General features: G+C 32.2%; 1 protein-coding gene across 6 annotated transcripts; it reads right to left on the bottom strand.

Annotated features, from left to right (window-relative positions):
- Positions 1–6: 6 nt before the first annotated feature.
- On the bottom strand, positions 7–7,914 carry LOC123010022. 6 transcript variants are annotated; one of them, XM_044406635.1, is made up of 9 exons: positions 7,694–7,914; positions 7,444–7,642; positions 3,814–3,957; positions 3,588–3,749; positions 3,357–3,536; positions 1,156–1,377; positions 487–707; positions 409–432; positions 7–258 (listed from the first exon to the last, which is right to left on the bottom strand). In XM_044406635.1, the coding sequence occupies exons 2-9, from the start codon at positions 7,580–7,582 to the stop codon at positions 178–180; spliced, it is 1,173 nt and encodes a 390-aa protein (XP_044262570.1). In that variant the 5' UTR covers positions 7,583–7,642; positions 7,694–7,914; the 3' UTR covers positions 7–177. The 6 variants fall into 6 exon arrangements, with proteins under 6 accessions (XP_044262570.1, XP_044262572.1, XP_044262569.1 ...); XM_044406637.1 differs by having other exon boundaries at positions 1,240–1,377; positions 7,426–7,642; XM_044406634.1 differs by having other exon boundaries at positions 409–429; positions 7,426–7,642.
- Between the last annotated feature and the right edge of the window lie 3,847 nt (positions 7,915–11,761).

Consider the following 11,761-nt stretch of genomic DNA (forward strand, 5'->3'; position numbering starts at 1 on the left):
CGTTTATTATCCTATCATTCTATTTTAACGTTTTAATGTTAAAAATTCATAATTTCGTAACATATAATGCACATAGTCCGCCACGTTTCTATACTTGTAGCACATTACATATAACCACAACGCAAATTAATGCAAAATAGGCCATGGCGACTTGGAGTTTTGGTACTTCGCTGAGTTTTAAGGGAATTGTTTCGAAGTCGATGGTATTTCTTCGTGGAAACTAGACGACGATTCTTCTTGTATAGCGAGAGGAGGAACCTAAAAATGGAAAAAATGAGTTAGAATTGGACAAAAACGGAGATAATTGAAGCGGAAAATATGAAATTACAGCACCCTGTAATTAATTTAGAGAGTGAAAAAACAAAGCAGAAAAACAGCCAGTGATTGGAATGCACATTTGGGACTTACAATCGCAATCCATGACGATTCCTTCTAGAAAAACACAACATTGAAAACACCGATTTTAGTTTGAGAAAAAATGGTCACCTGTTTGTCCTCTTCTAGAGTCGGGAGGAGGTCATCGGTCGAATGGGGGCTAGGAGTTGGGGCAATTCTCCCGCTCGAGTTAGCCGAAGAAGACATCCGTGCTAATCGCCTTTGCATTTCCCTTTCTTCCTTCAATTCCCGCTCCCGCTCGTATCTTCGTTGACTGTAACTCTTGATGGAATTTCCACTATGAATCGAAGTCAAACTTGGTCTGCGAGAGCCTTAGAAAAGCGGAAAATTACTAAAGAAATCGATGAAAAACACAGACATGCATTTTGTAATGGCATTTTTCATTGGGACTTGTGCAAGTGCAAAAAACTGAAAAATCCCATTTGAAACACTCATGCTTGGAAAACAAATACATACATGCAGTGTGCTGTGTGTGTGTTGAAGAAAAAATTTCAGTAAAAGAAAAATTGAAGCCGATTTGAAACACTGCCATCTTGCGTTCTCTGGAATTACGATGAGTTAGTTTTGTGGAGTGACAACACTGGTGTACACATAGGGACAATACTTAGGTTATTTGGAGAGAACTGTGATACCTAGAACAGTCGAGTCGTTGATTTAGTAGCACGAGCGAACGAAGCGCGAGTGTCTTAACACTTGACTGGTGTTTTGTTACAGAGTTACAAAGACAGATAATTAGATGTAAAAGGGTGCAAATTATACCGAATTTGTATTCGTAAATTGGTGGTTGGTAGGGATCGGATTGATAAGAAGAGAGTAGCAAGATGGCGGCGTTGCGGGCCGCACCTGCACGGGAGGCGGAAACGGCTATTCCGCGGCAACCCTGGGCACTGCTGGCCCGCCGCGACGGCAACGATGCTATTGTCCGGCGACTCGACGTCCGGGACGTCAAGCTGCGATCGATGATAGGCATCGGTAAGGATCCTGGAACAGTAGGCGCGCGAACGGTTGAAGCGAGCATAAAACAAGGGGCGAGTTGGAGGCGGCTTACTATAGAAGCAAACGCACAGGAAATGACATTAACAGCAAAAATTGAGAAATTAAGACTAAAAATTGAACAAAACTTAATAAGGAAAATAATAAGTTTAATAAGAAAGTAAAAAATGATTAAGAAAACAACTTGTAATGAGTTGAAAAATTGAAGGATACAAAAAAGAAAGAAGACTTAAAAAAGATCAGAGATAAGAAAAAAATGTCTCTAAAAAATTGTTTCTAAAAGAGAATACGAAGAAGAAAAATAATGATAATGAAAAAAAAACATTTGAAGAGTTCACTTTTTTATGTATAGTTATAACAAATAACGAGTATGTGTTTATTATGCAAAACTATTTGAAAAGAAATGGAGAAGATTGAAAAATTTCGAAAAAACATAAACATTTGACAAATGACAAAAAGAATAGGTACTGGGAATAACAAAGGAAGTAAGGAAGAAAATTATGTGATAATTTAAAATTATCATTGAGACAAAGTTTTGTAAATTACAGGATAAAAAGGAAAAATAATAAAAAGAATAGAGTAACTAAAAATGAAAAAGACCATACATTTGGAGAAAAAAATATTGAGGAGAATGAAAAGAATTTAAAAAAATGTATGAAATGGGCCATTATCTAAGTGTTAATGTTAATTATTGAATTAATTATCCAAAACTGTATAAAGAAAGAAAAGACTAACAGGAAATATAAAAAAATGAAAAGGGGATATATTGGAAATAGAGACGAAATAATTAAAAAAATCTGGAAGGAGTATGAGGAAGAGAAATTATGTAATAATTTAGAACAACCATTGGCACAAAAGTTTAAAAATAGAAAAGAAAATTGTAAAAAGGGGAATTAAAGATAAAAGAATTAAAAAAAAAACGTCAGAACAATAAACGTAATATTTAAAATAAATTAAGAATGAAAAATAAACTACAGAGGGGAAAAGTATTTAAAGTGAGAAAGAGAAAAAATGTTTAAGAATCGGTTCAGCATCCAAGGGGTTGATTTTTTTTATGTCACTCATTATATAACAAATTAGAAATATTGCCAAAATTGTTTGAACAGGAACAAAAAAATAGAAAATATAAGAAAGAAAAAAAAACAGATATTCGAAAGAAAGAAAAAAATCAATATACTTATAGAAAGTAAAATAAATAAGTTTGAAACAAAGGCAAACAAACTAAAAAGAAAAGAAATTTAGATTAGATCTAAAGAGGAAAAAAGTTTTTTTGATTGAAAAACATATTAAAGCGGCTTTTATAGTAAACCCACCTCTAAAGCACAACCACAAACCAGCGCCCACTTAGACATAATACAATTCAAAAGTGCTCACAGAGGTCACAGTTATCGGATATTTCGTCACAAGTTTCAATATCCAAGCTACAAGTTTTTGAAAATAATTTTTCTAAAAGTTGTTTCATTCATACATAGAATAGAAGTGAGCAACACCAAAAATAGAGCATAACACAACTGGTAAACGAACCCGAAACTATCAAACAACAGCTTTTAATTAAAACTTGGGTTAACCAAAGCGATATTATTTCTATTTTAGGTCGAAATTCCTTTAATTAACCGAGTTCGCTGTTCGCATTCTGCGACCTTTCTATCATCATAACAAAATTAAAGTGGTGTCAAATTTATTCCAATTCGAAAAATTTCAAGCCCCGAATCAATACTCGAACGTAATACGAGAAAAATGGATTTTTGCCACGGTGTTGTGCTTGGAGAGAAGTTAATTGAGAATTCGTGCGCAAGTTTAGTGTTTTATTGCAGGAATTGCAGCATACGGACGAATTAAATTTGCATAAAGATGGACAGAAATTATATTGGATAAAACACTGTTTTTTTCTTAAGACAATTTATATTTATGCAAAAATTTGGTCTGTTTACCAGTCTTCCATAGTAGAAAAAATACAGTATGCTCACCTGGATCGCTTGAATATAAAATAGGGGGCGCCAAATTAGCATTACCAAAACGGTGCCGTCTTGGTCCATACATATTTTGGTTAAACAAATGCAACACGAAGCAAATTAATCCGGATAAAATCGCAATTCCGGATAAAACTCCGGCAAAAGTCGAGAAATCCGTTGTCATAACCTCCAGATCTAAAATTTGCTTTTAATTGTGAAATTTTTGCAAAAATTGTGCTCTATCACCTTCGGCACAGAAGACCCTTTTCGACCCTTTTTGAATAGAAACGGAATGGTAGCCATTTTGGCATTGGCAAATGGCGTTATGGTGGACCTGTATGCAGGCCGAATGGACATCGGTGTATTGACAGGTCTCTCGGTAGTAACACTGGTCACCCAACCTTTTCGCTGAAAACAAAAAAAATTGGTGTGCAATTCGGGTGAAATTTTTTTTATATGCAATTTCGCTTACGTTTTCCACACCCTGTGTAAGGGTTGAGCTTGACGGGGTAGTTCTTCTCGCATTCGCACACCCCTGTGATGGGGTTGCAATAGACGTGGAGTAGTTTCGAGTTGCATACGATTTCACATGGAGCTCCCACATAGAGTCCTTTGTCTAGAAGAGACAATTGAAATGCCATTAATTATTATGAGAAGAGATATTTGGGACGCTATATTGGTTGATTTTTGTGTTTTTTGTTTTAGCTAAGTCGACTGTGATTTGTGGAATTATTAGAGCGTAAAATGTAGCAAATGTTCAAAGGGTAATTATCGTTTGAAATCGAGCGATTTTGCACGAATTTAATTATTTTTGAGATTTGGTTTTAGAGAAGTGTGCGTATGAAGGCTGAAATTGCGCTTTTTATTAGGTTGGTAGTCTTGGAAATGACATTTAAAGATCAAACGCTAGGAATGACGTCGTTTTTACTATTTTTAGTCTTTCAATGCATTTTTGTGTTTTCTAGTATATCTTATACAGGGTGCGCCAAAACTCGCGCCTCAGAGAAAAATGCCGTGCCAGGTAAGATACCAGAACATAGAAAAAATGTTAAAAATATTCTATCTACAAAAATTTCGAAGTTACGAGAGTTTAAATTAAATAAAACAAGGAAACTTTATTCTAAATTGAATGTTATTTGTGGTTTTTATTGGCAAAATTTTCGTATTTTTACTAAATAATTATAAAAAAACATATACAAGATCATCAGTATCATTAAAATCACATAAAAAATGTCAAATGTGAAAAAATAAATGTCAAAATTTTTTCACAGATAGAATTTTTATATGTTTCTTGTATCTTATCTTACTTGAAAATTTTCTCTGGGACGCGAATTCTGACACCCTGTATCATGCTTATTAAACAATTTTTTGTTTATTTGTAAATATATTGTAAGAGGAAAAAAATAAAAAGAATAGTATAGAAGAGAAAAAGAAATAAGAAAACTAAGCAGATATAAAACGAAGATGAAAGTATGTATAACAATTAAATTAAGTGAGAAGAAAGTCTACTGTCTAACTTAAATAAAATTAAACAATTATAATAATTTTTACTGAAATAAGTAAAAACATAAAAAAGTTAGCTGGTGAAGAAAAGAGAAAATAAAAAATTTTAAGAAAAAAGACGAAAAATAGAACTATTATATTTCGTCAAGATTTATAAACAATAGGAGGAAGAGAATCAGAAGAAGTAACTGAGAAATTTTCTAATTGGAGAATTACTAAAAATGCATTGAAAACTCAAAAAGGTATAAAAAAAAACATAAATTTGTTGAAAATGATTGGTTTTCTTATTGGAACAGGATTTAAAAATTTTGAAATAAAAAACAAATAAAAGAAAAAATTCAGAAGAAAAAAATAGGAGAAAGAAACTCAAAAAAATATAGAGAATATTTCTAGGAATGGAAACAAATAGAAAAGAATTTTGTAATAATATGATTAATATTACGTAAAAAAAAGTAAAGAAACTTGTGTCAGAAGAATAAGAAGAGAAAAAATTCAAAATTAATCTAAAGAATGCTGAATTTTTAATGTTGTATATGTATAATAAGTACAAAGAGTATTAAAAATAGAGTTGAAAAATAATGACAAAAACATGAATACGAACCCCTGGGAAACAAATAATGAAAAAGTGGATTGAAATAAAAAAAGGTAAAAGTGAGGTATGAATTAATAGATATTTTGAACAATGTAAAACACTAAATAACAAAAAAAGAGAAACAAAATAAAACAAAAAAGAAGTTTGAGGAAAATAGGTGCTAAATGAGAATAAAATGTTATTTAAACATTAAGCAATTTAAAAAAATATATATAAAACAATAAATTCTAATGAGGTGAATAAACTAGAAAGAAAAAGGAAGATAAAGAGGAAACGAAAAAGGAAAGTGTTTACTAATACTTCAGAAATAGAGTTAACTATAGAAAGATGCAAATATCGTCAAAATTATTAAACGATAGGAGGAAAAGACACAAAAAAGTTATTGGGAAAAAAAAGAAAGAAAAACAGAAGGTCATATAAGACGTTACATATCTTATGTCACTCAACATATACACACATATGATAAAATATTAATTAACTTAAATGTCACATACAAATAGGTAAAGCTGTGAAATTATAAAAAAGAAGAAAGGCATTAAAAATCAGCACAAAATGCAAAATTAAAATTAAAAACAAAATTGTGCAAAATGATTGGTTTTATACAATTATTGAAACAAGATTTAAAGATCTTTAAAAACTTGAAATAAAAGAGAAAAAATAGATTAAAAAAGAAATTCTACGAAAAAGTATACATTAAACAGACATAGAAAGAAGGTAAAAGTATGCAACACAATTTATTTTTAAGAAACTTGTGACAAGAATTGAATTTTTAATGTTGTATACAGGGTGCGCCAGAACTCGCGCCCCAGAGAAAATTTTCAAGTAACGTAAGATACCAGGAACATGAAAAAAATGTTTAAAAAATTCTATCTGTCAAAAAATTTTGACATATATTTTTTGACATTTGACATTTTTTTATATCTATTTAAAGATACTGATGATCTAGTATATGTTTTTTTTACAATTATTTAGTAAAGCGACAAAAAATTTGCCAATAAAAGCCACAAATGACATTGAACAGAGTTACAATTTAGGATACAGCTTCCTTGTTTCCTCTTTTAATAGCCTATAGCAAAAAACTTGGAAAATTATATTTTCAACAGAAATAAACAGAGTCAAAGTGCAAACTTTAAACCCTGATAACTTCGAAATTTTTATAGATAATTTTTTTTTAACATTTTTTCCATGTTCATGGTATTTTACCTTAGATGGCACTTTTCTCTGGGGCGCGTGTTCTGGAGCACCCTGTATGTACAAAATATTAAGATAATTAAAATATATAGGTGACATTTTTGAAAAATACGAAAACCTGGAAAACAAAAAATTAAAAAAGGAAGTAGTTTGTAATAAAAAAGAAAGAGTAAAGTGAAGTATGAATTAAGAGATTTGAACAATATGAGACACTAGGAAAGAAAATAAATAAAAAGGAAATAACAGATACGAAATAAATGATAAACTGAAATTCTATCGGATTCGAAAATGTTGTGTTGAAAGTAATAATTATAGGGGGATCGCGGCTTTGCCGTTCGCTCTCTTTTAGACCTCACACTATCTGGAGTTTGAGAAAGAAATATGAGAATATAAAAAAGTAAAAAAAATAAAATTATGTGAGAAAAAAATCTCATTAAACTGAATGATTGTTTTAATTAAAAGAAAATAATAATAAACAAGAGGAAAACAATGTAAGTGTAGAAAATTGGAAAGGAGGAAAATAACAAGCAAACAGAAAATTTATGAAAATCAGTTGTTTTTCTTTTGCCCGACTTTTTACCTAAAGCAACCAAAAAATGTGTTTATCTCGCAACTTTGAAACTTTTCCAACATAACACATTGTTGGAAATTAATTCCACCATCAGTCACGTAAACAACAGGAAAAATGGATTGATCTCACGTCATCTCATCATTGTTCCAACACTCTAATTAGCGCTTTAATTAATTCTTGCAACTGTGTCACCGGTTATTGACCTTTTGTCACATTGTCAAAATTACCTGTTGAATTATTCTCACCCTCCTCATCGTCATTAAGAGCATGACGAATCTCGTCATCGTCATCGTCATCCGAATGATAACTCCTCGGCGGCACCAATCGCTGGCCTTCTATGGGCCACAGTAAATACAAAATGACCATTACCAAACTGAATTTCATCTCCAGAGGGTGTAGAGGTCCTCATCCAGGTTGCCCTCGTCATTCGCTCTCATTTTCCAACTGGAAAACGTGTCGATAATTCGATAAAATCGTCTCAAAGTCGGCTCATACCGACGTAACCAAATCTGATCTTGCCCATCCAAAACGGATCAATAGAGGTAAGCGAGGGGTAGTAAGGCGGAAATGACTCTGTTAACGCACTAGTGACATATTAAAGCACTTTACATACTGATTTACACATTTGCACGATTTGGAAATTAAAAAGTGTGATTTTAACGATGAGTTATCGATGCGATAAACACGAAAACGACACTGAACGCCACCAAACCGGAGCGGTGGCGCCGGAAAACTCCGGGTCAGAACGCAGACGCCCGGAGTAAGGAATTGGAAAGAAAACTCACTTCTCTACTGAAAATTTTAATAATAATATTATTATTACAAATGTTAACTTCGGTTGTCGATTATAAAAACCGGATTCCGGATCAAATTCTCTACAATTAATTAATTATTTTAATTAAGTAATTTAAAAATAAATTCTTACCGTATATTGGATAGTCGATTCTTTCTCTACTTTGTCGTTTCCTTCGTCTTGCAATTACAAAAATTGTAATTACAATTATTACAAACAAGACGACCGAGCATCCAATTAGTGGCATCATAAACGACCTAAAATTCACGTAATTACAAAAAATAATTACAAGTAATTACAATTTGTACTTAAATGCCGCTATCATACTCTTCTCCTCTTGAGGTTTGCCGTTAATTTCAGCTGCACAACTATTGTTAACATTTTCGTAACCGTTATTACAAGTACAAGTCTCAGGAGCGGTACAATAACCGTTAATACACTCATTACTACAATGAGGGATACAAACATTTGTGTTGTTTTTAACGTAACCGGGATTACAAGTACAAGTCTCAGGCGCTGAGCATTTGCCGTTAACGCAAATTTGGTTACAAATCGGGTTACATAAATATTTATCCTGAGTGTCTATTGCAAAGCCAGGATTACAAGTACAAGTCTCAGGAGCGGAGCAATTGCCGTTAATACAAGTTTTGTTACAAACTGGATTACAAACGTATGTATTTGTTGTGTTAACGGCAAATCCAGGGTTACAAGAGCATGTCTCAGGAGCGGCACACTTGCCGTTAATGCAAGTTTTGCTACAAAAAGGATTACATAAAAATTTATCATTTTGATCGCTTGTAAAACCTGGATTACAAATGCACGACTCAGGAGCTGAGCATTTCCCGTTAATGCAATTTTTAGAGCACGCAGGTTTACATTTGTACTTATTTGTAATGTCTGGAGTGTAGCCAGGATTGCAAGAACATGTCTCAGGAGCTGAACATTTGCCGTTAATACAAGTTTGGTTACAAATGGGGTAACAAATGTGTTGATTTAAAGAGTCGGTTGTAAATCCCGGGTAGCAAGTACAAGTCTCAGGAGCTGAGCATTGGCCATTAATACAAGACTTGGAGCAAATGGGATAACACCAATATATGTTTTTAAAATCTCTTGTATAACCAGGGTTACAAGAGCAAGTCTCAGGAGCTGAACATTTGCCGTTAATGCAAGACTCAGAACACACAGGATTGCAAAGATATTTATTTTTAACATCTAAAGTGTAACCCGAGTTGCAAGTGCACATCTCAGGAGCTAAACATTTACCATTTACACAAGTTTTGTCACAAGCAGGATTACATAAGAACTTATCTTTAACGTCTTTTACGTAACCAGGATTACAAGTGCATGTTTCAGGACCTGAGCACTTGCCGTTAATACAAGCTTTTGTACAGACAGGATTACACAAATATTTATTTCTAGAATCCTTGACATATCCAGAGTTGCAAGTACAAGTCTCAGGTTTTGAGCATTTGCCGTTAATACAAACATTTTTACAAGTTGGATTACATAAATATCTATTTTTGGAATCTTTGACAAAACCAGGATTACAAGTGCACAACTCAGGTCCTGAGCATTTGCCGTTAATACAAACACTCTTACAAACCGGATGACACAAATATTTATTTCTTGTATCTCGTACAAACCCCGGATTACAAGTACAAGTTTCAGGACTTGTACACTTTCCGTTAATACAAGTTTTATTACAAGCCGCCTTACACAAATAATTACTTTGATGATCTTTTACAAAACCTAAATTACAAGCACAAGTCTCAGGTCTGACACATTTTCCATTGATACAAGACTTACTACAAGTCGGATTACATTGGTACTTATCTTTTAAATTTTTGACGAACCCTTTATTACAAGTACAAGTTTCCGGACTTGTACAAATGCCATTTTGACAAGCTTTTGCACATTTTGGCACACAAAAATATTTATTTTTCGGATCTTTGACATAACCGGAATTACAAGTACAAGCTTCCGGTCCGGAACACCGACCATTGACACACGCCCGACTACAGATAGGGTCACACAAGTACCGGTTTTTGGCACTTTTCCGGTAATTTTTGCTACAAGTACAAGTTTCAGGTGCCGTACATATGCCGTTAATACAAGTCCTGGAACATTTAGGAGTGCACAAATACGGATTTTTGGGATGTTTTGTATATCCAGGGTTGCACAAACATGTCTCAGGTTGGGTACATCTGGCATTTAGACATTTTTTGGAACAGTAGGGGGCGCAAGCGAGTTTGTTTTGTTTTATGAAGCCTTTACAGCATTCGTTGATTGTAATTTTGTCTAAGTAGGTCTAAAATAATTAATTTTTGATAATTTTAATTACAATTAATTGACCTACTTGTGTTTTGTATCTTGTTACGCGTTGAGGGGGGCAAAGGCTTGGGGGGTGTTTACCGCAAGGTTTGCGGATTGTCACAAAATAAGGGACTGTCTTCGTCTTTGATACTCTAATTAACAAAATTACAATTAATTAAAGCCAATTGAATTTAATTAATTACTCACGTTGTGACTTTTGGACATAATCCGTTTTTCTGTGGGACAGTTAAATAAAAACAGTTGAAAACTAGACTTGAAATAAATAAAACCTTCATGTTTCAACAATGATAAACAAGAAGTTAAAAATTTATATTTTGTATTTTGTTTATCAGCGGATGCGCGATATGTTTGAGCAAATATCAAATGAAAAAATTTGGAGTAAATAAAAAACCGAGATTGTGTATCAATAGGGAAAATAATTAATTACATTTTTTTGTTACTTATTATTTTTACTGAGAACTTTTACTATTAATCATTAGAAATTGGTGTCAACGTTAATTTTTTTAATTACAAATTAATTTTTTTTTTTTTTGGGCGACAAAATCAATGTTATAATTTTCTTTATGTTATTTGTTTTATTGCTTTTTTTTCTATTTTCGTTACAATACAGGGTGTTTCACATAACTTTACGAGGCTTGCGCCTAATGTACGCACCCAAATATACCAAAGTCACAGAACACTGGATACAAAAAATACACATTTAATTATTTAATTTTTGGAAACCCATGACAGCAGTAGCTGTCAAACTAATCACTGTTTCATTAACAGTCATAAACTGCAGTTTTTCAGAAACAGTTATCATTTGTTCTATCAAGAAATGGCATGAATATGATTGTAGTTTATCTATCTTAATCACTAACTAACTAAAAACGTTGTAATTTTTTAAAGGGTGAACAAACTATAAAAGATTATCTAATTTTTAAAAATTTGTAATCGAGTTCGTATCGGAATATGTATTATTGATTGCATCTTACAGGCGCAGGCTTCGTAAAATTACGTGAAACACCCTGTATACTTAATTTATCAATAATTAAAATATATTCAATTGGGGAACTTTTACTCTTAAAAGTTGGGATGGGTATCAGTTCTATTTAATGGCTTGTTTTACTAATTTAAATCAATAATTTTTTGTAAGTTGGTATCAGTAGATGACGCAGGTGTCACACTTAGATTTTTTGTTTTTTCTTCTATTTCTTTGTTTTCAAGTTTTTTTATTTTTTTACATTTTTCAACGAACAGAGTAAATCATTTATTTTGTTAAATGTATTAAAAAAAAACTTCAAAAATGTAGAAGAATTAATTAATTAATTAATAATTAGTAATTACTAATTAATTAATTGATTATTAACTTAAATTTTTATCGTCATTGAGGTTATGCCATTTTAAAACTTTTGCATTTATTAAAGGAATTTTCTAACAGCTCGGTTATAAAAAAT

Source organism: Tribolium madens, unplaced genomic scaffold (assembly GCF_015345945.1).
Source record: "Tribolium madens isolate multiple individuals breed KSU strain unplaced genomic scaffold, Tmad_KSU_1.1 Scaffold_7;HRSCAF=85;Tcas5.2_LG10, whole genome shotgun sequence".
Taxonomy (NCBI): Eukaryota; Metazoa; Arthropoda; class Insecta; order Coleoptera; family Tenebrionidae; genus Tribolium; species Tribolium madens.

Excerpts from the sequence above, each read along its gene's own strand:
- LOC123010022 (XM_044406633.1), bottom strand. The coding sequence starts at position 7,582 with ATGAAATTCAGTTTGGTAATGGTCATTTTGTATTTACTGTGGCCCATA. Across the intron at positions 3,537-3,587 it reads AAGGGTCTTCTGTGCCGAAG|ATCTGGAGGTTATGACAACG; the intron begins GTGATAGAGCAC and ends AGCAAATTTTAG. Across the intron at positions 708-1,155 it reads AATTTACGAATACAAATTCG|GCTCTCGCAGACCAAGTTTG; the intron begins GTATAATTTGCA and ends CGCTTTTCTAAG.